General features: G+C 46.8%; 1 protein-coding gene and 1 non-coding gene across 2 annotated transcripts in view; both read left to right on the top strand.

Annotated features, from left to right (window-relative positions):
* Positions 1-6,750, top strand: part of Cdcp1 (CUB domain containing protein 1) — a 48,780-nt gene extending 42,030 nt beyond the window's left edge. The window contains exons 8-9 of the mRNA XM_046437445.2: positions 983-1,070; positions 3,582-6,750. Of these exons, the coding sequence (XP_046293401.1) occupies positions 983-1,070; positions 3,582-4,008 (515 nt within the window). The 3' untranslated portion in view covers positions 4,009-6,750. The remainder of the gene's footprint in view (positions 1-982; positions 1,071-3,581) is intronic.
* Trnaa-cgc (transfer RNA alanine (anticodon CGC)) lies at positions 5,123-5,195 on the top strand. The gene has a single exon. It is a non-coding gene; the product is annotated as a tRNA-Ala (tRNA).
* Positions 6,751-27,517: the final 20,767 nt, after the last annotated feature.

Below are 27,517 nucleotides of genomic sequence, written 5' to 3'. Positions count from 1 at the left end.
CTATAGGAAAAGGACAGTACAGATGAAAGAGCCCTCTCCTCAACCTTCACCCTTTTTTTTTAAAATTTTTAATATTTATTTTTTAGTTTTCGGCGGGCACAACATCTTTGTTTGTATGTGGTGCTGAGGATCGAACCCGGGCCGCACGTATGCCAGGCGAGCGCGCTACCGCTTGAGCCACATCCCCAGCCCCTCACCCTTCACCCTTGACGCTTGACTCCCTGCTTTCTCTCCCACTCTGCTCTTCCCTCCTCCAAGACAGACTGGTGACTGGGGGAACCCACCTGGTGGTAGGCCAGGAATACCCTCTGGAGTAGATCTGGTAGGTCTCCCCAATTGTTCCCACTTGTCTGTTGCTACATACAAGCCACCCCAAAATGTCATGGCTTAGACATTGACCATTTTGTTGGTTCACAATTTCCGGGTCAAGAATCTTGACAGGACACAACAGGATGGCTCCTCTGTACTCCAGGGCATCTGGGTCCCCTGCCAGATGCCTTGAACAGCTGAAGGTTGACCGGGATGGAGACATGTCTGGGGCCTTGATTCTCACTTTTTTTTCCCCCCCATGGAGTCTCCACATGGCTAGCTTGGGCTTCCTCACAGCATGGTGGTCTCAGCACAGGCAGACTTCTAACATGGTAGCTACCTTCCCCTCACAGAAAAAATGCAAGGTGGACAAGGCATATAGCTTGGTGGTAGAGTACTTACCTAATATGTGAAAGCCACTGGGTTCCATCCCCAGCACTACAAAACAAGGTGCAAGCTGATAGTCTTCTTAAGGATCAAGGCCAGAACTAAGACAGCCACCTTCTGTTGGCCACCCCAAACTCAGGAGAAAGGAAATACACTCCCTCTAATGTGAGCACTATGTGGGTACAGAAGGGGAGGGCCTGGGGGCAGCCAAGCCTGGAGTCCACTCGGGTTCATCATTGCGCTGACCACGCCTGTCTCGTCTGTCTCCTTGTGTCTCTGCCCACAGACCTGACTGCTATCATCATCACTGTGGTGGCAGGTGGAGCCTTGCTACTGTTGGCCCTCGGACTCATCATTTGCTTCGTGAAAAGGAAGTAAGTGGAATCCCTCCAGCTGTCTGGCTGACTTGATGTCTCCTCCATCACCCAGCCCAGATGTAGTATTAATTATTGGCTTTGTTTTCTTGCTTCTCCTTCCTCTCCCACAAAGATCATGTTGAATAATATTGCTAGGTCTGAATTATGGTTTGGGGGGGTGGGAGGAGATCCTATCCTAGGAGGGGATAAAGGAAAAATAAAAGCAACACACCGTGATTTTCTGGCCGCAGCTTCTAGCTGCCTGGGCACAAGAGCCCTGTGAGTCACACTCTTGTTTGCTCATTAAACTGATCCATAAAGGGGACCTTGGCAGGAAGGTGCTCAGTAGGCCCTGCCAGGCCAGACCAGGCCTCTGGAACTGCACGTTCTCTCTCCCCTAGAGGAACACGCACACATGTTGCCCCTGCTTATTCTCCTGCAATTTATTAGACAGACTGTCTGCTTTGAGCTTGTTTGTTAGACTCCAGACAAGCACCAAAAGAGCATCTCTACGGGTGAGAGGAAGACCCATCGACCTCCTCCATCCCACCTTCCACCCCCTCAGGAGGGCAGCTTCTGTTGCATGAAAGGAAAATGACCTTTTTTAGACAGAGTTCATGCTTTGCTGCAGATTTTACAAATTCTGCTCATATTTCTGATTAAAACCATGCGGGAGAAGAAGAGACATCTGCTTTCTGTAGCATGTTTTGACCTTCCAAAAAAAAAAAAAAAAGCCAACAACAACAACAACAAAAATGGTTTGAAATTAACCACAACCCTGAGCAAACCAACTGAAATTCCTCATCTGCAAGGAGATGGTCTAGAAATGTCCCCAAAGATGAGGAAGTCCTGGCTCTTTGCAGGTCCTAGAGAGGCCTCTTGTCCATGAAATGTGGCTGTAGGAAGGACTTCTCTTAATGAAACGTCATGTTATTTTTCCTCTTAGGAGACTCTCTTGTCCAGGGCACACAGAATGCCCCACCCAGTGAGAAAAGCCTGGTGTTAAGACTGAGCCCTAGCTTCTCACCAGGAGGGACCTGGGCAGGGGCGGGGGTCCAGCCTTGCCTCCATCTCTAAACTGTTCCACTTTGGGCCTGAGGATCACTAGCCCTGGCCTTGCCGAGGTCCTTGTCTGTGTGAAGCCGTGTGTTGACAGGTTTATATAGGCCCATGCATCTCCAGGTTGGTGGAGAAGGGTGGACAGATTCTGCAACACGAACCAGCAGAGACAGCACCATCCAATTTACTCACTGAGCAGGTATTTCCTGAGGGTCTCCTAAGCACTAGGACCCACGCATGATGTTGAGGATAAAAGCAGGAGCAAGACGCAGTCTCTTCTACTGTCCATGGGGTAGAGGAACAAAAGAGGCAGGTGAATACACAGGCAGGTTCAGGATGCAGGAGAGCTTTGGAGAGGTCAAGCAAGGCACGGTGGGAGTGTGAAGGAGGGGCATCCATTAGAGACCTCAGGCCGGAAGCCTAGGAGCCCATCCTCTTGGCCAGAAACTCCACATAACAAGCTAACAGTTCTAGATTTATTTTTATCTCAGGTTGCTGATCCACAATTAGTGAACTGCCAGCCCCATGCATTATGTGGTCCATTATGCTAATGGAGCTAATGTCCTCCATTCGAATCACTCTGGTCAGCTAACAAGTCAGCCTTCCCTGCTATTTGGTTCACAGAGACGGAAGGCGAAGCTTTGTTTTCTAAGGCAGAGAGTGCTAATGTCCAGCCACGTCCAAGTACCAGAGAACATTACACTCCAAATGTTAATGGCGTTATTGTGGAACTCTGGCACGTGGCCCAAATTCTGTCTTCGTTTTGGCTCTTTCCTCTCTAGGAGGTTACCGTCGCAGGAACCTCTGAGGATGCTAAGCTCTTCTGTCCCCAATGCGAGCAGAAAATTAGCTCCACCCTTCCTTCCTGAGTCTCCTCTACAGCCACCTGGAATCTAAATGGTCAGAGCTTTTACCCATGTGAGAGAAAGATGAAATGTTAGCTACAGGAAAGTAGTAAGAGTTCTAGAAGGTTGGCCCCAGGTGTGCAGAGCCAGATGGGGTTTAGAAGAGCTGGGACACCATTTGTTTCTAGTAAGAAAGAGAGGGAGACATTGTCAGGTGTTCACACCATTGGATACCAGGTAATCCATCAAAGAGGATTGGAGGGGTTGAGGGTGTGACTCAGTGATAGAGCATGTGCTTAGCATGCACGAGGCCCTGGGTTCCATCCCCAGTTCTGGGGAGATGAAAGCAAATTTGAGCACAAATAGTGTTAAAGATGTCCCCTCTAAACCCTCTCTACCGTCTGTGATCTCTTGGTTTCCACCTTAAAAGCCTGAGACAATAGTAGGTCATTTCCAAATGTTCACTGGAGAACACTTTCATTTCCACATGCTAAGAGTTTCAGGGGCTCCAGGGAGACTTGGTCAGAACTCTGAAGACTCTAAGCTCCCACAGGGGTTTAGAAATGCGGTACATCTAAGAGATTTTTTTTTTCTGACTTCCATCTTGTTCTCTTTCTACAAATAGGAAAAAGAAAAACAAAGGCCCTGCTGTGGGCATCTACAATGGCAATGCCAACACCCAGGTGCCGAGGCAGCTGAAGAAGTTTCATAAAGGAAGAAAGGACAATGACTCCCATGTGTACGCAGTCATCGATGACACCATGGTGTATGGACATCTGCTGCAGGATTCCAATGGGTCCTTCCTCCAGCCAGAGGTGGACACCTATCGGCCCTTCCAGGGCCCCACGGGGGACTGCCCTCCCTCCCCACCCCCCATATGCTCCAGGACCCCAACTGCAAAGTTGACCACAGAGGAGCTGCCCCCTTGCATCTCTCCTGAGTCTGAGAGTGAACCCTACACCTTCTCCCACCCCAACAAGGTGGAGGTAGGCAATGGGGACACAGACATTCCCTTGCTGGATACCCAGGAGCCAGTGAAACCAGCAGAGTAACTTTAGGTCCTTTCCAAAGACTTTGCTGAGATGCACAAAGCAAGGCACTGAGACACTCTACAGTGTTCCTGCCCAGAACTCCTAGAGAAGCATATGGAAGAAGAGCAGGATTTCTTGGCTACCACTGTCAGATTTCCCAGTGGACTCATTCCAGTGATGAGAATGAAAAGGAGGGATTCAGACCTGGATACAGTCACCCTACAGTGTTGTAGGGTAGTCCACAAAGAGACGTGAGTCACCTGATACAGGGGTCGCCACAAGCCCAGATTTGGAGTGATAAACGGAGTCTTGCCCACTTCATGGTGACAATTCTGATTCCTAGGAGCCCACCTGAGGTCCTGGCTCTCATTAGAGTCCCCTGGATGAAAAGGACACTGTGCCTTATTATTATTTATGTGGTGTTCCTATGTATTTAAGTGGTCAAATGTATCACCACACAGTTCTTTTCACCTGATATAATATTGACTTGTGCCAACTGGTTCCTATGGCGAGGCTTTGACTTCTACCAACCACTTGATAAACATGTGCTTGTCCCCTGTGAGGTGCGATAATTTGCAACGTGTCCTACCAGAAAAGGATATGTGTGGGAGCTGCAGGGACACCCAACTGCTTGACACCCATCTGCTTGGGTAAGAGACGTCCTGATTCTCTCCAGCTGTGTAGAGTTATCCCACTGCAGACATTTAGCTTGTGTTCCTTTGTCTTTTACTCCTAGAGAGAAATTTCTTTTGAGTTGCCATATGTGGCTCTCCCAGCTGCAGCAAGACTCTGACATTTAAACAAAAATTTAGAGAATACTTTTCTCCTCCAAAAACGTTGAAATACATACCAGAGAGTAGCCACCTGGGTTAGTTTCTGTTGCTACTGCAACACATTATTATTTGGTGGCTTAAAAGCAATGCAAATATAATGTCTTACCGTGTAGAGATCAGAATTCCCAAATGGTTCTCTTTGGGCCAGATTCCTGGCATAGACTCTAGAATTCATTTCCTTAGCTCTGGTGACTGGTCAGGTCTTTCTCATACAGCATCACTGATCACTGACTGCCCTACTTCCCTCTTCTACTTCTGATTCCAGGATGCTCTCCCCACCTCAAGATCCTTACCATCGGGCTGGGGATATAGCTCAGTTGGTAGAGTGCTTGCCTCGCATGCACAAGGCCCTGGGTTCAATCCCCAGCACCCTTAGGAAAAGAAGAAAAAAAGATCTTTTACAGTCCATAGTGGAAAAGTCCCTTCTGTCATGTAAGGCACACATCCACGGGTAGGGATTAGGACCCTGATGGTAGGGTGCCATTAATCTGCCTGACTCACCTTCCTGCCACTGACACCCACAGAGAAACTACAAAATGATCCAGCTCACCGGGTGTTTTGTTTAGCCTGCTGTCTTTTTAAAGAATTTGTTACTAATGTTTAAAACTCCAAAATATTGCATTAAAATCCAGAGCAGAAGGTCTGCCCACACTGAGCTCACACTCATCCCAGTGATTGGCTGGACACGGTTGTTGGTAGAATGGTGCTCCCACAGAAATGCCGTTCCTGTAATGGAAAGACCCGGACCCTCGTCTCTTCCCCAGTGAGAAGCTAGACCACAAGGCTGGCCTGTGTTTCAGGAAAGTGTTTCCTCCTAGTGTGTCTCCTTCCTGTATGCAAATCACCATCCCCATTCCTGTGAACCTTTGCCAGCCGGGCTCTGCTCTAACCTGGAGAAAAGCGCAGTGCAAAGTTCAGTACTTCCTACAAAGAATAAAGGTGACTCTCGTTGTGTTCCTCACCCTGGAAGTGCACCACCTCTCCTGGTCAGGTGGCCCCAGTGGAAGGGCGTTGGACTAGATGGTGTGTGCTCCACACACTTGACCTCTTTCCAGAAGGAAGAGGATTTATTTCTTTGATCATACCCTGTCCTTTCTGAAAGGCTGGCTCCGCCCACCTCCTTTCAGACTCCACCCCAGATGCTGGGGTGACCATACATACTATTATCACTTGCAAGGTCCCCTTATGGACATTTGCTTTTTTTTTTCTTTTGGATCCCAGGGATTGAACTCAGGGGCACTTAACCACTGAGCCACATCCCCAGCCCTTTTTTGTATTTTTTTAAGAGACAGTGTTGCTGAGTTGCGTAGAGCCTCACTCAGTTTGCTGAGGCTGGCTTTGAACTCTCAATCCTCCTTCCTCAGACTCCCGAGCCACTGGGATTACAGGCATGTGCCACTGTGCCCAGTGGGCTACATTTGCTTTTAAGGGAAGGCTCAAGACTCTGGGCTGAGTTGCTGGCCCCCTGATCCTGCAGGTGGATGAATCTTCCCCAAACCCAGGCTCAGTGAAGAGGCCCAGCCTGAGCATGTGGCTCTTTAAGGCCCAGACCCCACTTAAGTACAATATTTCCAGGACTCTGGAGACCAGTCAAATGTCATGTTGATTTTTGCTGTGTGCCAGCATCGTGCCCTTCCACCCTAGATCTGCAGATCCCCAGGCAGCCCGTATGACCTTCTGCTTCATCTGTGAGCAAGGCTGGCTCACACAGGATTGATCTTCAGTGCTGTGGACACGGCATGGGAGGGAAAGTTCTCCAAGAGGAGTCAAGAGGGCAAGCCTAAGTCCAGACCTCAGGAGAGGTTAGGGGATGGTTTGTGTGGATCTTCAAAAGCTTAACTGGAAATAATTTATTTAATGTAGATACTTTTTACGTAGCATTTTATTCATTTCCTATGCTTTTTTAAAATAAACAAATGTACAAAACAAATGAGTATTGGGTTGTTTAAATGCTCTGACTATTCACTCCCTGGTTCAGTAGAGGCCTCAGTTTCCCAGTTGTTTCTTTTCACAGGCTTCTCAGGGGCCAGCAGCTTCTTTCTTCCTTCTTACCCTAGGGCTTATTGTACAGGGTACTGGGCTTTGGGATGCAGTGTGTGAAGCAGGTGTTTTTGAGCTGAAACAAAAATGATCGTCTTGGGCTGGGGTCCTGGCTCAGTGGCAGAGCACTTGCCTGGCATGAATGAATCCCTGGGTTCCATCCCCAGCACCATTAAAAAAAAAAAATTATAGTCTTAGAATCTGGCTGTCGCCCATTTCCAAGTCTCTGTATGCAGGGAGAAGGAATGGAAGCGCTCAGCAACTCAAGAGGCCACAGCTTTCTGTTCTTGTTAAGTCAGCAGCCCCTCTGTGGGCCACTCCCACTAGCTGACCCTGCAGAGGCCCGGGGCTGCCCTCTCCACTCACCCAGCTGCAAGTCATCACCAGCCCCCAGTATGGAAGTACAGGAAGGGGCAAGAGAAGGAAGTGCCAGAGGAGTCCCCATGGACTTGGAGAGGGGACCCAAGCACACTGGCTTGAACACATCAAGGAGATCAGATGTTGCTGCCTAGACAACCATCCCAAAATTTAGCGAGCAATCTCATCTTTTGCTCTCAAATCTGTAATTTGATTGAGCCTCAATGGGGACTGCTTATCTGTGCTCCATGGGACCTTAGCTGGGGCGGCACAACCAGAATCCTCTTTGAAGATGGCTTTTACATATCTGGCAAATTAATGCAGGTCATTAGCTGGGAGCTTTGACTCAGGGACACTTAGGCCACTCCACAGGGCTTTGGGGGCTTCTTCATCACACGGTGGCTGGTTTCCAAGAGTGTTTCCAGAGTCAGGAAGTGGGAAGTGCTGGTCTCTCAAGGCCTGAGCCTGGCATCATTTCTACTCTATTTGATGGTGTGCCCGTCACAGAGCCCACCCAGATTTAAGGGGAAGAAACAAAGGCCCCCACACATACATCTCAGTGGGAGAGGTGTCAAAGGATTTTTGGCTATAGTGGGGCAAGGAGATCAAGTGTCCTGTCCTTGAATGGCACTGATGGCCTTGATCATCATGCTCTTGATTTACCCAACATCTGGTCTACACCCCACCCATCTGCTGGACGATGGCACCTCCAGTGTACAACCCAGCCCTCCCCACCCCTTCTTCCAACCCACCCAGGACCTCAGAGCTGAATCCCAGTGGAGCTCAAAATCCTCAGGCTATGTCAAGGGACTCCTGCCTGCAGCCCTCTATGTGCCATCACCCGGGACAGCTTGTGGCAAAAGCTACCATCCCTCCCCCTGCCCACTGATTGGAAATCCTACCAGTGCTCCAGACTGTGCCAAAGAACTCGCTTCCTCCAGGAAGCCCTCCAGCTCCACCAAGCTGTACCTCTAAATCCCAATCATCTTTCTGATTCATAATTCTGCATTTAGCCACGTTAGGTTTATAGCTAACACGTTTGTACTTGCCTGTCTTTTTACCTAAGAAGTATGTACGTTTCCCAGATGCAGGGGCCCATGTCTTGTATGTTATTCATCTGCCTAATACCATCCCACACAGTGGGTGCCCTAGAAATAACATCTGTTACATTTACTAGTCCAAATACACTCCTTGAGCTTAAAGCAGCGACTTCAGGGAGGTGTTATTCTAGGGCATCCTGAGGGGGGTGGGGAGGTTGATGTCAGGTTTTGCAAACCTTATCTTACCTCGCCCTCTGATAATCCCAGGTACAAAGTTCATCTCCAATTTACTACTGAGAAATGAAGGCCCAGCAAGGTGGATTTACCTGCCCAAGGTCACAAACCAGGAGAAGGCGGGACAGCAATAGCTCGGTGGCTTGCCAGCGCCCTCTGCTGCTAGGCTGGACTTGAGCTGAGAGACAGGCTCAAGCAAGGGGATGCCGGGGAGTCTGGTGGACCTCAGAGCTCCCCAGAGGGTCCTTGTCTCCCCTGTCTCCATTCCTTCCTCCAAGAGGCAATAAATTTTGGAGGAGAGAGCAAGCCTGCTTCCCGCTTCAGGCCCCCTCTGGCGGCTCCTCCCCCATGGCAGGCCCACTCAAGGGTCTGGGGTTCCAGCCACAGGGTAAAGCATCAGCACCCCAGGCCACTGCCAGACGTGCCTTCTCCAACCTCGCCCCTGCACTTCTCACAGACTCCTGCTCCCCAGGAAAGAGGGGAGTCCCATTTAAACCCAGGTGGCGGGCTGGGGATGTGGCTCAAGCGGTAGCGCGCTCGCCTGGCATGCGTGCGGCCCGGGTTCGATCCTCAGCACCACATACAAACAAAGATGTTGTGTCCGCCGAAAACTAAAAAATAAATATTAAAAAAAAAAGGAAAACCTTCTTAAAAAATAAAAAAAAATAAACCCAGGTGGCTTTGGGAATGTGTCAAAGTGGTGCCACATCAAGGTGACCTCAAATCCCAACCCCGAGGCTCACCTTCCTCTGTTGAGGGGATTGGCAGGGCTGCTTCTTGGCTTTAAAGATTCTCATGAAGAACAAGGAGGCGTGGAACTCAGTCTCCACCTGGCTGGTTCCCTCACCTGCCTCTGGCCTCCTAGGAACCTTTCACAGGTGCGGTGAGTTTCAGGGGTGAGCCAGCACTGCCTCTTCCCCACCCTGTGACGAATGAGGGGACAGCAGGGAGCTGGGCTATGAACCTTCAAAGCCCAGACAACAACAAACCAGGAAAATATTAGCTATGAGTATTCCACAGGATTCCAGAGAAAGGACAGAGAGAGAATTGATGTCAGTGAGGAGGCCCAGCCTCACCCTCCACCTTGGGCCCACAAATGCTGATGGTCCTGCCTGGTGAGGGCCAGGCCACCTCAAAGCCCTCGAGCAGCTCCCTGGTCCCACAATGGATTGTAGCACAAAGCTCATAGCTCAGAAGAGCCACACTTAGTCTCCACTGTTGCCGGCTCAAAATCCTTAAATAATTTCCAAACAAGGGACTGACATTTTTAATTTGCTCCTATAAATTATATAGCCAGCCCTGCCTGGAGTCAGGATGGTTACCTTCCCCTTTCAGAGGAAGAAACAGTCTTTGAGAGGTTAAATTACTTGCGGGGACCCCACAGCTAAGTGACACAACCAAGATTTGAGTCTGGAAGCCCCTTAATCCCCCTCAACCTCTTTCCTCAAGGCACTGGCTGCTGCCTCCCCCCCTCAGCCTCTCCTTTCCTATCCTGTGACCAGACTTTTAAAACACTCTCAAATGTCAAGCCTTCGGCCAACCTCTGCACTTCAAATCCACCTTCCTTGCTTTATTTATACTCCTTCCTATTTATCTCTAAAAAGCTAGATACTTTATCTTGCTTATTGTTGTTCTTCCAACTAAATTGTAATCTTCCCCAGGCAGGGATTATTGGCACGTTTTGCTCACCCCGTACCTTGGACTTGGAATAATGGTACCTGGCACATGGAAGGCAGTTTCAGGCAGGCTGTTCCACTGGATGGCCCTGGGACGCAGCTCCTGAACAGCCCTTTGTTACCTGATGGTTTTTTCCCACAGCCTCTCAGCTCTGTTTAGATGGGTATGACCACAATGCCTCATTTGTGTCCTGCATTTCCACAGAAGCACAGGCTCACACCCTGGATTTTGCAATTGCTATCTGAAGTCCGGGCAGTCCTTCCTGTGCAACCGAGCCCCGCACCCATGGGATCTGACACTAGTTCCAGGTACAGAATGGAATTGGAGGACACCTGATACTGGAGACTGGAACTTCTGACTTGGTCATGACAGAAAGGGCACCAAGCCAGGTGAGTTGGGAAGGTGCAGGTGACGCTTTCATGGAGGGGCCAGAGTCACCTGGAGGAGAAGGGAGACAGCACTGAATGTGGAGTGACCCACCGATGGCAGGACAACCCCTAACTTCATTATAATGTCATCTGCAGGCTGAATGACAGCCCAGGCACCATGACAGTTGACAACGGCTATCACAATGACCAGGAAGAATCATTAAAGAAGTCAAAAGAGGTGGTACCTGAATTCCCAGGAAATATCCACCCACTCCCGAGGTGGGATAGAAGACATAAGGATGGGGAGAAAAGAGGCCCCCTGGGACAAAACGATTGGTCATGATTAAAAGTCTGGATTCAAAGGTCATGTTCTCATACCTTTGTCACAAACAGTGCAATTAGATCAATTGCCAGACCTTGTCCACAGGTACACCAATGTCATATTGTTTAAATTCACAAAGCAGAAAGCGTGAAAAACAAAGCAGAAAAAAATGACTCCCACCCCGGTAATGGTCAACGTCTAGTTACCAACCCCAACAGGAACTGAAACACCCTGTTAGATCACGTCTGTACTAGATTTCACCTGTCTAAGTGCTCCTGAGATGTAGCTATCCCGTTCTTCTCCAAGACCCACACTCTACCCTTTCTCTCACTAAGATCAATCTGTGCCTCACTTTGACACATCCTTAAATTCCTTTCTGTGACAATGTCCAGGAAAATCATAGTCTGAGTTGAGGTCCACCTCCCTTCTGGGGGGACTCCTCAGGACCCCCCATCCCAGAGGCATGAATATTCCTCCCCTTTATTAATTCTCCAAGAGTGAAAGAAAGGACCCAGCTAGGCGTGGTGGTGCACATCTGTAAAGTGGCCGAGAAGGAGGATCGCGAGTTCAAACTCAGCCTCAGTAACTTAGCCAGGCCCCTAAGCAACTCAGTGAGATCCTGTCTCTAAATAAAATACAAAACAGGGCTGTGGATGTGTCTCAATGGTCCAGTGCCCCTGAGTTCAATCCCTGGTACCAAAAAGGAGAAGAGTAAAAGGATCTAGTTTAGATGGATCTAGTTTAGTTGTCCTGCCATCGGTGGGTCACTCCACATTCAGTGCTGTCTCCCTTCTCCTCCAGGTGACTCTGGCCCCTCCATCACCTCCCAAGATCCTGTAATAAGCATGTAACTGAAATGCCAATTTTAGTGTCAATTTACTAATGAGGACAAGGTTTTGAGAAAAAGGAAAAAGAAGGTTTATTGCTTTGCTAGCAAAGGAGAAACATAGGACTCCTCTCCCAAAGGCTGTGACTCTCCCCATCAGGAGGGACTGTGGGGGGTTTAAAGGAACTCTTCAAGGTTTACATTCCAGGTGTGCTCTGGTAGCGGGTCCCAGGGCGCCCAGATGGCATGTTAGGATTCACTTGTTAATTTGGGAGATATTCGCCTCCCAGATCCTCAGCAGGCATCTCCTTTCTGTAGTGGGTACGTAAAGGGACCACTAGACCTCTATTATAAGCACCCAGTTATCTAGAGAAATGGTGAAACAACATAGCAATTGTTACCATGTTCCAATTACAAAGCCTTGGGTTCCACAAGGTCTCGTGTGGCAGTCTCACCTTTCTCTTTTGGGTTTTTTAACACACAACACCCACCCATTTACCCATGAGTATAGAACAATCCCCGGGCGAGTTCAGGTACCCCTAACATCTTGCCAAAAGAAAAAAAAAGATATGACTCAGAGAAATACATAACTTCCCCCAATAATTGGCATCAAAAAAGAAAAGGGAATATCCACATCACATAAACCCCAAGTCTTCTGTAAAGGAAGGTAAGATGCCCTAGCTCTAACTCTTGGGATTATGCACATTACAAATTGGACTCAAAGTAACCTATGGATTTACGACCCTATAGAACATTAACCAGATTTGAGTTCAACTTAGAGAGAGAATTTTTGGTGTGCCTTTCCCGGTTCCTCAGATGCTCTGGGAACCAACTTATCATCTCACTGGTTTCCTCACTGATGAATACATTGAATAAAATCTGTGGCTCGTTCTGTTTTGCGTACGAGTCATGTTCGAACTTAGATTTTGACATAAGAACTGTCCACTGGGGCTGGGGATGTGGCTCAAGCGGTAGTGCGCTCGCCTGGCATGCGTGCGGCCCGGGTTCGATCCTCAGCACCACATACAAACAAAGATGTTGTGTCTGCCGAAAACTAAAAAATAAATATTAAAAAAAAAGTGCAATTCACCATAACATTTAAAAAAAAAAAAAGAAAGAACTGTCCACTGGCACAGTAATGAATGAGCCTTGTCCTCAGCTCATTGGGTCCAGAACTCAAGTCCCACAGGAAGATGTCCAGCTCATGGAGGCCAACACTAGCTGTCCCCGGCATGGGAGAGGGAAGGCAAGATCCCTCTAGCAACCACAGTAGGAGGGAGATGCCAGGAGAATGTCCCCCAAAAAACCAGAATGCCATTGGTAAACAGGGATGGATGTGCCGCAGTCTGGTTGGGCACAAATCACGAGCCACTCAAGCAGGAACAAACTTTATTTCTGAACTCCACCAGCACACTCCACACATGCTCCCCGGGAACTCTACGGAACGCCAAGCAGGGGGCTCCTCCAGCAACCACCAACCGGGAAATCCCTCCTCCGGCACTTCCCCAACCAATGCGAACTCCCCAGGAATCCCCGGGAGAATTCCAAAGTCGCGGGCTGAGGCGGACAGTAAAGGTGTAATATACAATTGAATCAATCCAGCATCATCTTAATGGCTCGCCTCTCAACCAATACTATTGGCAAAATGCCAGGGGCCATTCCAACTTGGCTGTGGCTCTCAGCATGGATGTCAAGCAACCAAAATGACAAAGGCCAGCCTTCCCTCCTTAGGACCACTGCAACCTCGGACAACACTCAGGCTCACAGAGGGTGTGACCCTCACTTCCTAGACCAGCCTTGAACTTTGATTGCCATTGTGGAGGTATCCGGAGGTGGGGCCTGTAAGAGGTGTCAGAGGAGATAAGAGATCCATGCCTTTCCTGCAGTAAGGGGAAGTTCTTGCAGGAGTGTATTCGCTCTGAGCTCTGAAAATGAGTTGTTGTCACAAGAGTGGGTTGTTATGAAGCATGCGCACACACCTTGCACACACCTGCTTTTCCTTCTTCTGTTTCACTTTCATGTCATGCAGCACAGGACCCCCACCTGGAGCTGAGCAGATGTTGCCACCATGCCCTAGGACTTTCCAGCCTCCAGAACCACCAGCCAAAGAAGCTTTTTAAAAAATGAATTACCCAGTCTCAGGTACTCTGTTATAGTAACCGAATTATCTGTCTTAAACTCAGCTTGTCCTCATTTTCAGGAAACTTTTGTCCTCAGACTGAAGAAGACCTTGTAATCATTGAGAAGTAGCTGAAAAGTACAAGCTATGTGACCCGGACAAGTAATCTAACTTTTCTAGGCCGAAATTTCCTCAAGTATAAAATGTGAGCCATCCTCAAGCAATTAACATGCCTACACATTGAGGCGAGCAACGACCTGAAGACAAATACAATATGGAGAAATTGAAAATGTCAAGCCTTGTCCTACATTAAGGTATCTACCGGGCATCTGCCTATCTAGGAGTCAGTGCCTTTAGCAAAAGCAGCTTCTCGAAGCCTCAGTTACAGTAGGAGAGGCTGGTGGCGACTCCTTAAGAAGCTAACACCTGGAAGAGACTGGAAAGTCTGTGGTTATGGTTTGCATCTTAAATGTCCCCCAAACTCATGTGTTGAAGTCTTGGTCCCCAGCGGATGGTCAGCACCTTTGGGAGCTGGAGCCTAGTTGAAGGAAGTGAGTCCTCGTTCTCTCTCTCTCTTTCCCTCTCTCTCTCCCTCCCCCCCCCCCACCATGGGGTGAGCTGCCTTCCTCCACCACTTGCTTCAACTGAGATATTCTGCCTTACCATAGGCCCACAGTAATGGGGGCCAAGGAACCACAGATTAAACCCTCTGAAACCCTGAGTCAAAATAAATATTTCCTTCTTTTAAGTTGATTTTATCAGTCACTTTTTTTTTTTAATGACAGAAATTTAACTAATATCTTGTGGTGGCAGAAATATGCTCAAACCCTGCTGGGAGTCTCTTCCACACCACCTGGGGTGACTCTGGGACTCCTTACTCTCCCCAGTACTCAGCTGTTGACACCTCAGGCCAAGTGTCCTCAGGGGCTGAGACCAGCCCGGGGAAGGGCTTCACTGGACTCCAACTCCAGCTGCCAAAATGACTTCAGGCCTTTCATAGTTTCTTTGATTTTAATGTTTTAGTTGTTGATAGACCTTTATTTATAGGTGGTGCTGAGAATCGAACCCAGTGCCTCACACATACCAGGCAAGTGCGCTCCCGCTGAGCCCCAGCCCCAGCCCCAGCCCCCTTTCTTAGCTTCTTCAAGCTGCCCAGAGACAGGCTTGAGAGCCATCAGGCTGCTGGAAAGGGGGCTTCTCAGAAGAAGGTTTCATGGTGGCTCTATAATTTGAGAGGGAAATGTATTTTTTTTTTTTTAAATATTTATTTTTTAGTATTTGGCGGACACAACATCTTTGTTTGTATGTGGTGCTGAGGATCGAACCCGGGCCGCACGCATGCCAGGCGAGCGCGCTACCGCTTGAGCCACATCCCCAGCCCAGGGAAATGTATTTTGAGTCAAAATCTAACAGACTTGGATTGGGTGGACACTTTGGACCCTGGGCTGGCTCACTGGGTCTCAGGATGCCTGCAGGGCCAGTTCCATTCTTGATCTCTTTCTTCTCACAAAACACTAATTGCCTGGCTGCCTACCACCCACTGTGTTCCTGAGCTGGTTTGCAGGCTGGGCACAGGCAGCATTGACTGATGTTTCTAGGTGAAGTCTCTTCCCCCATCCACCCCAGGGACTGTCCCCCAACCCCCAACCAAAGCTGCCACCCCTTACTTCCACAGTGAGGCCCACCTATCTGCAGGCTTAGTTCTGTGGGGTTTTGTTCTCTATGGGATGAATTGTATGCTGGTTAATTATACCTTCTCTTCTGATTTTTAAAGTGCATTCATGAACATAATTTAGGTTTTTCTTTGTGTTTTTTTGTTTTGGGTACCAGGGTTTGAACTCAGGGGTACTTGACCACTGAGCCACATCCCCACCCTATTTTGTATTTTATTTAGGGACAGGGTCTCACTGAGTTGCTTAGTGCCTCACTTTTGCTGAGGCTGGCTTTGAACTCGCGGTCCTCCTGCCTCAGCCTTCTGAGCCACTGGAACAAAATTTAGTTTTATCCAACACTCATCACAGTGCCAGGCACATAATGTCTCCATATACTCTGAACCAAATTGGTTCCTAGAACCACCCAGGGAGGAAATAGGCTGAACTAATAGTCTTCTTGAACCGAATTGGTTCCTAGAACCACCCAGGGAGGAAATAGGCTGAACTAATAGTCTTCTTCCTCAGCAAATGAAACTTGGTTGGCTTCCTGTTGATGGAGACCCAGGCTCTTGAGCTATTGCTTGATTTGTTAATGGAATCCTAGGCCAGCGGTTCCAACAAATCAGAGCCAACCACTCACTCTAAAAACTAAATGGAAAAGTAATGGCAAAAAGCAGGAATAAGTATAGCTATACCTGGAAGACAAGAGAACCAGCCTTTCCATGTCTATCTTCAGGGTACTGACATGAGCTCCCAGATGAGATGGGTACAGGGGACCAGAAGTATGCACAGTCAAACAGTCTTGGTGAGGGGCTGGGGTCGTGGCTCAGTGGTAGAGAGCTCGCCTAGCACGTGCCAGGCCCTGGGTTCAATCCACAGAAGCACATAAAAATAAATAAAATAAAGGTATTGTGTCCAACTACAACTAAAAAAATAAATAAATAAATAAACAGTCTTAGTGAAACTGTGGTCTGGTGGATCATTATCTCAGGATTGGTCAGAAGGGTCCTTGTCACAAGATATTTTCAATCAGATCTTTTGAATATAAGGTGACTGACTCAGAGCAAAGTAGACACTTGCAAAATGGAGGCAGAGATGCCAACTTTTGTACATTTGCCAGCCTAAGTGATGAGTCAGTGCTTTAGTAAAGAGCAGTCTTTACATCCTTGTTACAATTTGAAGACAATCGATAAGTTGCTATGATGGTTAATTTTATGTCAACTTGACTGGGCCACAGATACTTGGATATTTGATTAAGCATTATTCTGAGTGTGACTGAGAATTAAAGGGGAAAAAAAAAATCTCTCTCGTTTCCAATACATAATCACCTTTGAGAACAACAAAAAAATTAAGATAGATTCATAATTTTCTATTATCTGACCAAGTGGCCTTGGTTTTGTTACAAAGCAAGGGAGCCAAGCAGCCAAGACAGCCATGGAAATCCTCAATTACTGGTTCTTGCAATCACCCTGGAAAAACTTCACACATGTCACTCAAAGTGGCAGGTATGGGTTCATTAGAAAGGATATGAAAGGGGGAAAAGGGGTCACACTCAAGGGAGGGGGTGCCTCTCAGAAAGGAGAGGAACAGCACAGGCCTGCCTGCGCTCCAATTTTATTGAGTGTCCCAGGGAAATTTCTAGAGAGTCCCACCCAGGTCCAGCTCTTGACTTTTGACTGACAGCAGGATTGCATTGAACTTTCAAGTCCCCACTGTGCACAATCTTACCCCATGAAGGGCAAATTTTACTATTATAACAACACGCTAAAGATCAAAGACAACTCTAAGTCACCTTGGCCTGCACACACTGGTTCTATTTGGAACTTGTTTCTACCGATTTTGCAGTTAGGGGGCTTTGCTTCTAATTATCCTATCTCCGTGAGTTCTGGGATCTAGTCTGTATAAAGTTCATAAAAGTTCATCCCCTTCAGGGTAAATGTGTGTTCTTCTTATGGACAGGGAGGAGCCATTAGAGCCTGCATGTCTCCTGCAGATAGCAGGTTGTTGAGAAATGTAGCTCATCCTATTGACTGAAGTCAGGCATGACTGAGGGTAAATTGCTTTTTAAAAGAAAGCACATGGAACCCGGATGCAGTGATGCACATACATAATCTCGGAGGCTTGGGAGGCTGAGGCAGGAGGATTGCAAGTTCAAAGCCAGCCTCAGCAATTTAGCAAGGCCCTAAGCAACTAATCAAGACCATTTCAAAAGAAAAACTAAAAGGGGCTGGAGATGTGATTCAGTGGTTAAGCGCCCCCTGGATTCCATCCCTGGTACCAAAAGAAAGAAAGAAAAGAAAGCATGTGGTATTGGGGAGTCCGCACAGTGGGCCCAGTTTATAAAATTATCCCCTTAACCTCATGTTCCCACTGTTCATGTCTGTTACCTATCAATTTCCCCTGGAGGGAAAAAGAACAATTATGAAAAATTAGAATTAGAGGGCTGGGGATGTGGCTCAAGTGGTAGCGCGCTCGCCTGGCATGCGTGCGGCCCGGGTTCGATCCTCAGCACCACATACAAACAAAGATGTTGTATCCGCCAAAAACTAAAAAAAAAATTAGAATTAGAAAGAATGTTAAAAATGATTTAGTGGCCAACCATTCATTTTACAGATCAGGAGACTCAGGCCCTCTTGAAGGAAGGATAATTGGAAATATGCTCTTCAGAGGTAATACTTTCCCATCCAGGGTCAGATCTTTCTTTCAGAAATGTTCCTCACTTCTTCTTGAAAGGCAACTCAGTGACATTTCTGCAAATAACAGTCTCTTTGACAAGCACTGGCAACACAGATATTCCCGATAATGAAGACCAAAATAAATGCCTTATCCTTAAAAAAAAAAAAAAAAAAGCCTAGTGTCAAATCCCTCTGACTTATTCAAGATGAAGTTGTATTTTCAGTTATGTTTTCCTTAAATAACCTGGATAACAAGGACCTTTCACGATAATAAAGCCTTTGTCTTTGGTGTTAAAAAAAAAATTGGTCCAATTTGTTTTCTGCAGGCCAGGGACATCGATTTTTTTTTTTTTTTTTTTTAAATGTTTTTTTTTTTTTTCTATATTTATTCTTTAGTTCTCGGCGGACACAACATCTTTGTTGGTATGTGGTGCTGAGGATCGAACCCGGGCCGCACGCATGCCAGGAGAGCGCGCTACCGCTTGAGCCACATCCCCAGCCCAGGGACATCGATTTTTAAGAAGAAAATTTGCTCTTGCTATAGTTGCTGCCAATGTAGATTTCTTGCACAAATACATCAAGATGTTTCTCTTTATCTTCAGATCCTTGCCAAGGGTTGAGCAATAATTGAACTTGGCACCACATCTGCTTTGATTTGCATGAAGAGTTTTAGTGCTGGTGACACTAAACCATCTGGTATCTATTCAGATGGGTGTTCAATTCAATCCCATTATTTTTATTCATGCTTTTTGAATACCTACTATGTGCAAAATACCATACTATGTGCTGATGGAGAAGTTTCTATACCTTTGAACGACATTTGAACCTTTATCCAACATGGTTCCACCAAGATGCTGATGTTTCCATTCCAGTAGGTGCTTTCCTGAACTGTTAAGACACCTCTAAACAAGAAGAAGAATGTGGCTGGAGGGGCATTAATAAAATGTGATAGGGTTCTTTGCCCGTTTTTATTCGGTTTCCTCAACTCTGAGTTTTTGTTTTTAGCTAGGCTCCCAAGGCAACAGACCACATCTCAAGTTCCATTATTAGCAAACAGACTACCGTTATCTATAAACTAATGAAAACACATTGCCCTTATTTCCCAGAGATATTCTTTAATAACTTTCATTTTGGATACTAAAAGAGAAAAATCATGCATTCCGTCATGTCCCACAGAAATGCTGAAGGCCAGCGGTTCAAAGTTACAGATTTTTGTTTCTGTCAGAGACAAGTTGACCTAAGTGCAAACCTCTGCATAGGGAACTCTTGGTTCTTTTAGCAACAGAAACCTCCAGTGTTCTCACCTGAAGGGGAGAGGAAAGCCATGCATAGGCCTGTCATGGTTTGGATATGAAGAACCTGCCCAAACCTCGTGATTTAAGGGCTCCGAATCTCCAATGTGGCCACATCCAAAGGTGGGGCTTATGGGAAGTGATCAGATCATGAAGGCTGTGACCGCCTCAGTGGGTTAATCCATTGATAGCTGAATGGACTACTGGGAGGTAGTGGAAACTGTAGGTGGTGGGGCATGGTTGGAAGAATTAGGTCACTGGGACCATGCTCTGCGTGGTTGGGGGGTATTTCTTGTTCCTGACCTGCCTCTTCCCAACCCTGCTTTCTCTCTCCTTCCTGGCTGCTCTGAGCTCCAGAACTTTCCTCTGCTACATACCCTTCCTCCATGAATTTCTGCCTCACCTCAGCCCAAAGCAATCAAGCCAGCCAACCATGGTCACTAAAAACCTCTCAAATCCATGGGCCCAAGTACATCTTTCCTCCTCTAAGTTGTTGTTCTCAGGTGTTTGTTGCAGCATCGGAGCCGACCAGCACAGGGCCACTGGGGAATAAAGAAAATCAGATTCAGCTGGGGAGGATGTCATCGTGAGCACTCTTGATCCATCTCACCGTCACTGGCTTGGGGGTTCACGTTCTCTGCATCAGAAGAACCAGTTAAAGGCATAACTATTAAAGGACCAGTTCTCTTCATTGGGGCTTCTTCCTCGAGCAGAGGGGACACAAAGCATCAATCATGAGAGTGTCCAACTGTTCCCTGAACAAAGAAGAGAGCTACTTTTTATTCCTGGGTAAGGACTGCAGGGGTGGGGTAGAGTCTAGCACATGTTCTGAGGTGCTTTCTTTGCAGGTCCTGGGCAAGCACTTCAGCCTGGAGGGAGGGCAGTCGGTCTGGAGCAAATGTTCCCTGTCTCCCTGTAGAATCATCTTGGCCTCTTGATGAGGAAGGACTGTTGCTGCAGCTGGTGAGAGACATACAGGTGGGAGCAGAAGAGAACACAAATCACGCAAGTTAAGGAGACAGGCTTAGTGGGGAGATCTCTATGAGTAGAGCTCCCAGGTGGAGAGGATCATCCTTGAGACAGACCTACAGCAATAGAGTTAAGAGCTTTCTCCTGACTGCAGGCCATACATAAAAACCATGCGTTCTGCAGAAAAGCAGCGTCTTCCCTGTTTAATTGGCAAGTATTGATGTACAAATGCCCCAAACTTGCAATAGATTTCCAAAGATGTGATTCTCCTTCCCTCCTCTCCCCGCGCCCCCCCCCCCACACCTTTTATTAAGTTATGGGAATGATTGTGTCAGAAAGGATCATGCTTTTAAAACCCAGTGGCAACCAATATGCTTTATCCACAGTGACATCTGAGACAGATGTACCCACACCTGCCCTGCCATCCTGTCAACTGTATTTGGAATGTAATTTGAACTTTTCCAGCCCATCTTAAAATCTATGGCGTCTTGGGAACTGCCGGTAGAAATTTTCCTTATAAATACTGGATGGGAAACATTGAGAGATATGCTCTGTGAGATTTAAGCACTAAAAATCCAGAGCTGTTCTACCTGGAAAATGGTAATTGGTGACATCTGGAGCATATGCTTCTACTTTAAAACAGGGAAAAAAAAAAAAAAAAACCTAACTGGGCATGGTGGCGTATGCCTGTCATCTCAGCAGCTTGGGAGGCTGAAGCAGGAGGATCATGAGGTCAAAGCCAGCCTCAACAACTTAGCAAGACCCTGTCTCAGAATAAAACATAAAAAGGACTGGGGATGTGACTCAGTAGGTAAGCACCCCTGGGTTCAATCCCCAATATCAAAAAAAGAAAACTGGGAAAGAAAAAAATAACACTTCTGGAGAACAGAAAAAGAGATTTACTCACCTTTCTCCCCTCCCCACTGATCTCTAACTCTTTTACTTTCTGTCTAGCAGCACCAAGGGAATTCTGGGGCATCATGGATGCTAGAAAGAGCCCTGCGTTGACAAGATGGAAACCCCAGATTCAATCTCTGTTCCCTCTGTCTTTACAATGGTAATCAGAGATGTAGATGGCTTTGTCCTCACTGCAGGTCACAGACCTGTACATGACAGTACCTTGGGAAGTGACCTCCATCCAGGCGCCACCCACCTCCACCTCTCTGCCCCCTGGGAGACTGACCTGACTGCATTGCCTGCCTACCGCTGCTAGTTATAGCAGAGGTTTTCCAAGGCAAAGCACCTGCAGGAGCCAGGAGGGTGGGCAGGCAGGTGTTGGGATGGTGCCTCTCAGTCTGCTCAGTGCTCTGGGTGGCATCTTCTGTCTATGGCTGTGTCTCTACCCAGCAATCGCTCACAGTGGACCTGCACCACGGCTCCAGTAGCATTTTTTTTTGCTCCGGGCCCTCCTGCCTTCCAGGGTTCTTCTTGCTGTGGCTAATGTCCTTGGTCATCTTGCCAAATAGTACCCATATCTCAGCAGATATGCACAGTCATGTGAGACTGCAAAAATGAAACCAGGCAAGACCAAAACCGGGCAAGACAGTCTTCATCCTCAACTTCCCCCTTCATCCTCAGGGGGAAGTTATGATTCTTCTGTGACTTCTCAAAATGTTTATCAAAACATTGAAACTGGGGCTGGGGTTGTGGATCAGCGGTAGAGCGCCCGCCTAGCATGTGCAAGGTGCTTGGTTCGATCCTCAGCACCACATAAAAATAAATTTAAAAAAATAAAGGTACTGTGTCCAAATACAACTAAAAAAGAAATATTAAAAAAAAAGCATTGAAACTGTCTTACTGTCAGCAAGAATGCCAAAAAAAAAATAACAGTGGATATCCTAATTTTAAAATATCAGAAATGCTGAGAATTAAATTGTTTTCTCTGTAAAAGTCTTAGCAAGAGTCTCTGGAACAACTGGCCTCCTCCTTCCTGTCATAACTTCTGATACAGAGTGAGTGTCTTTTCTGTGTCTTGGCAAATGGTTCTCTGATTTGGATCATCTTTCCCATTTTAACTTTTTGTTTGTTTGTTTGGTACCAGGGATTGAACTCGGGGCCCCTCGACCACTGAGCCACCTCCCCAGCCCTATTTTGTATCTTATTTAGAGACAGGGTCTCACTGAGTTGCTTAGTGCCTTGCTGTGCTGAGACTGGCTTTGAACTCGAGATCCTCCTGTCTCAGCTTCCTGAGCCCCTGGGATTACAGGTGTACGCCACCGCACCTGGCTCCCATTTTAATCTATTTACTTCCAGTGTCACAAGACTTCTCCAAGAGTTCCTGGGATATGGTTTGGGGTTGGCATCATTTCCTCTGGGGACATTTTCATCCTTTTTGTCACACTTTCTTTGTCTGGATAAGTGACACCAGGTTCCTCTAGCTGCATCGCTGGTGTCCAGATGGCAGCAGCATCCATATTCCCACAGCCAGCTCCCTCCCTCTAACTCCACATGTGATCCATTTCAATATCACGTCCAGTGCCATCACCCTTCATTTCTTTGCTGCACTTTTATATTTCTCCGCTGGTTCCCTCTTTCGATTATCCATTTCTGTGAAATGTCACATGAGTTGTTCTTCTCAAAAGGCCCACCCCCTTCTTCAAGAGTCTGAGCCTAGCAGGATGTTAGCTTTGGTGCCTCTCCACCTGCCTCTTCCTGGAGGGCAGAATCATGGATTGTGACCCTAGGTCAAAAAGCCACAGCGCACATCTGTGGCAGACCTTGGCTGAACTCTGCGAAGCTATCTTTGGGGAGACAAGGAGGCGACACAAGTACACACACTGCTGTCTGTGGATGAATGGAGTCACAGGTGCACAGCCACCTGCAAGCAGCTGATTTCAAAGAAAGTGATGTGGGTCATGCTGACCATCTGTCAGCGACTAAAGAACGAGCAGAGAAATTTGATTATCAATTAATGTATTCACAATGATTTGCAAATGTGAATTATACTCACAGCTAATATAACAAGGTGTCTGAAATTTGAACCATTTCTCTAGGGGACTGGGATCAAGCATATCAGATCTGTGCATAAGGGGACTACTTGCAGTCTTTTCACGACAGTCTTTAACCTGGAGGGAACACAGGGCCTCCTGCACTCCTAGGGATCTGGCTCACATGCACTCTACCCCTGAACTACTTCCCCAGCCCTTAAGTGAGTTGGATTGTTTCCTGCAGGGACCATGAGTGATAAAGGGTACAACTAATTCTTGGGATAGTGACATAAAACCAAATGATAGCTTCATAGAGTTCAGCCAAGGTCTGCGTCAGACATGTGCTGTGGCTTTTTGACCCAGGGTCACAATCTATGATTCTGCCCTCCAGGAAGAGGCCGGTGGAGAGGCACCAAGGTTAACACCCTGCTAGGCCCAGGCTCTCAAAGAAGAAGGTTGGCCTTTTGAGAAGAACAATTCAAAACAAAGGCTGTGACAGCCTTACTTAGGAACAAGGGCTTTGTTGATAGGGAACTAGGGCTTGACCTAGCTGCCCAGTTGAAGATAGGACTCATGAAGGGCTGGCAGCAAGCTTTTGGGAACCAGATCAAGAATCACCAGTGGCAGAGGGCTTGCCTTTCAGGTGTGAGGCACTGGGTTCGGTCCTCCATACCACTTAAAAATAAACAAATAAAATAAAGGCATGCTGTCCATCTACCACTTACAAAAAAAAAAAAAGAATCACCATTTCTTCTTCAAGATCTCTTAATTTTCTTGCCTCCTCGCTTCCCAATCAGGTTCCACAGCACAAACTTTTAGTTGCCTACAGTTTGCCCCTTCTTCTTTAAACAAGTTTAATTTGGAGGGGATTTCAATGTACCCACTTAAAAGGTAGTACTTTTTATCTTTTCTTGGAGCTAAGTGCTAGGAAAAGTTCTATCTGTGAGAAGGAAAAAAGAAAGCTCCTTAAGGAAATTGGCCCTTTCTCCCTTTCCTCTTACTAGATGACTGAAATGTAGATAACAATGTCTGGAACTTCAGCAGTCATCATGAACTATGAGGTGATGGTACAACAGGGAAATCAAAGGAAACTTGATCCCCCTTGAAGACATAGTAACATTTTTGTCTTATTTAAGACTCCATTATTTTGGATTTTTTATTATATATAACCATGTATGATCCTGATAAATATGACTACTTTCTTCTGAAATGAACTGATTACATCAAGTCCTTCAAGTTCAACTTCTACTTCCTTTCAAAATCCATACAGTGGGGCTGGGGATGTGGCTCAAGCGGTAGCGTGCTCGCCTGGCATGCATGCGGCCCAGGTTCGATCCTCAGCACCACATACAAACAAAGATGTTGTGTCCACCAAAAACTGAAAAATAAATATTAAAAATAAAAAAAATAAAAAAAAAAAATCCATACAGTGGGGCTGGGTATGTAGCTTAGTGGTAAAGGACTTATTTAACTTGCTCGAGACCGTGGGCCCAATCCAACAATACATACAAAACAATTATGAATCTGATCATTGCCAATCCTAGTTAGTACATGTGGTACCATTGCTAGGTGCTTAGAGTCATAAGAACTCACTGAGACGTCTTTCTTGTCTAATAAAAAACTAGGTCATAGTGGAGCACACTGTATATTTTTCCTACCAGGTGAAGATAATGGCGTTGACTCTTTTATCACCTTTTCTGTAATTAATTTTGTTTCCAAAACATTTTCATACAGTAACCATTGTCTCATGATCTTCATAATTGTGTGCCAAGGAGGGAGCTTGAGGCTTTTTGCAAGTTCAATCCACAACAACAATGTGAGAGAGGCAGTTAGGCTCACTCTCCAGGTGATGAGACTGCAGAGGGTAACCCTCTCCAGGGTCACTATGGTCCCCAGTGGGTGGGCTGTTCCTTCCCTTCCAGCGTACACTCTCTCATCACCCCAGAAAGCGGACTGGCTTGTAAAAGCAGAGAAGATCATGTAGCCTAACAGACTCCATACGCTGTTTTGCTGCTTTCACTGATGGCCTTGGAGAGAACAAGTCACAGGTGAGTTGAAGAGATCACAGTAACCCCAGCAATGTCAGTGTGGCTGATTTGAGAGGCTGAGAAATTTGCCTTCAGCTTCTGCATCTGTGAGCCTGGCCCCAGCCCTCTACTCTTCCCTTTGCAAATGAAGAAACTACAGTTCAGAGATGATTCCGAGGGCCACAGGACTAGAAAGTGGCAGAGCTGGAATCCAAGGCTAAGGTTTCTTCCTGAACCAGAGTCACTGCTGTTGAATAACTGCAACCCAGTTTAAGGTTTTTCTGGTTAAGAAAACCCTAGAGCAAGCCCTGGCTTCCCAGCTGGCTTTTGACCTAGTGGTTTAGCTTGTACACTGTGCAACATTTTCTTGCCATATTGCCCAATTATTTTCTCAACCAGGCAAAATAGAAGAGCTGCTCCAGATAGCATCTGAAAATGCCAAGTGTCCCACCAGGCAGTGAACAGCTAGTTCAAGTGCATACCCAGGACTGCGAGCTCGGCAGATGGTAAGCACTCAATTCTTTCTGGTGAGCACTTTGGAGAAATGGTCTGCACAAGCTGCTTTATCCTGAGAAAGTAGCCTTGACTGACCCTTAACCGCCCTGTGCCTCACTTTCCTTATGTGAAGTGTTGCTCTTTGAGGTATTTCCCGGCCCCATCCCAACACCCGTTCTCGCATTGCACGAAACAACAGTGCCCCCTAGTGGATAAAAAGGCTCGCGTTTTTCAGGTGGTGTCACAATTTTAAACGTTGAAAGATTTCATAAATCATATTCAGAAACGAGTCGCCGGTGAAAAGCAGGTGAGGAGAAGACAACATAAGGCCTCAGATGCAGCCCTAGGAAATCTGGAATGTGCTTTTACAGGATCCTGTACCTCCCATTACAAACACACACCAATGCCAGCACTATCGACTTTTTTTCTTTTTACAGATCTTTTACAGAGCAGATGGCACGTGGGCTTTGGAAGGCAACAGACTTGCGCTGGGATTCCAGCCTCATTAGGGAATGTTCTGAGCAAAGTCATCTTTGTACCCCATTTTCCTCAATTATAAAGTAATACCTTGTGTGGGCCAGCCATGGGCTGTGTATGTGAGCTGTGAGCATTTTGAGTGCACTAGTTCTGTCTAGGCTGTGCACGTGTGTGTGCTTTTCACTAGCTCTGCCTTTGATCCCACACACACCTGCGATGCGTGTGATTTGCCAAGATGTCAATCAATCTACTGACCCCAAGACATCGGGAAGCTAGACTCCATCCCCTGAAACCTAACCCCTTGCCTCATTAGGGAGGAACCTTCCCCTCAATAATTAGCATGGTTTCAGGTGTGCATCCCTCTCTTTTGTCTGCCCCTCTGGCTTCCCTTGTGGGAGCTGGGGCTTAGGAGGCGTCACTGGACCTTAAGAAAAAGGTACTTTCTGTGTCTGTAATTATTTCGTGCCAACCCAAATTCACCTGGAGTGACCCTGACTAATTTAGTCACGTGTTGGGGCAATACCTTCCTCCTGAGTTTCTGAATAGTAAATGCAACTTCTAGATTTGTTGCCAAGCTCATAATAAAGGGTTTCCTGGTCAGTACAAAAAGTTGTTCGTTTTCTTTGTTTTTATTAATGTTTACTATTTAATTTTAATATTAAAATTAAATGTTTTTAAATTTTATTAATATCCCTGTTTTCTCTTTGCCAAAATCAAAAGAAGAATTGTTGCCTGGAGGTCTGAGGCATCAGGATTATCCAGTGGTTGAAGCTGTTTTCAGATGAAGCAAAGCCGTGTATGCAAGTTCCCTTTAAATCTGTTGAAGTAGGGGCCTAAGGACTTCCGGGTGGCAGTGTCCACTGGGCATCTGAAATCGTACATATTTGGAATGCAAGAGAGAGAGCACAAAGGCCTCTGGCCTCTGCAGAAAATAAAATGGCCAATGCAGGTCTGACCCCTGCCTGGGCAGAGGACACAGCCCACAAATGGTTGCTTTTTTTTTTTTTTTTTTTAATCTCCAGTCTTTTTTTGTATTTTATTCAGAGACAGAGTCTCCCTGAGTTGCTCAGGGCCTCACTAAGTTGCTGAAGCTGGCTTTGAACTCTGATCCTCCCTGCCTCAGCCTCCCAAGCTGGGAAACACCTTTCTTATCTGAAGGGGGTTCCACAGTGACAGTCCTGAGACAGCTGGGTGGAATCC

This window comes from Marmota monax, unplaced genomic scaffold (assembly GCF_021218885.2).
Source record: "Marmota monax isolate L192 unplaced genomic scaffold, Marmota_monax_Labrador192_F-V1.1 WCK01_AAM20220418_F8-fsc00021, whole genome shotgun sequence".
NCBI classification, from domain to species: domain Eukaryota; kingdom Metazoa; phylum Chordata; class Mammalia; order Rodentia; family Sciuridae; genus Marmota; species Marmota monax.
This window is presented reverse-complemented; position numbering and strand designations above follow the sequence as displayed.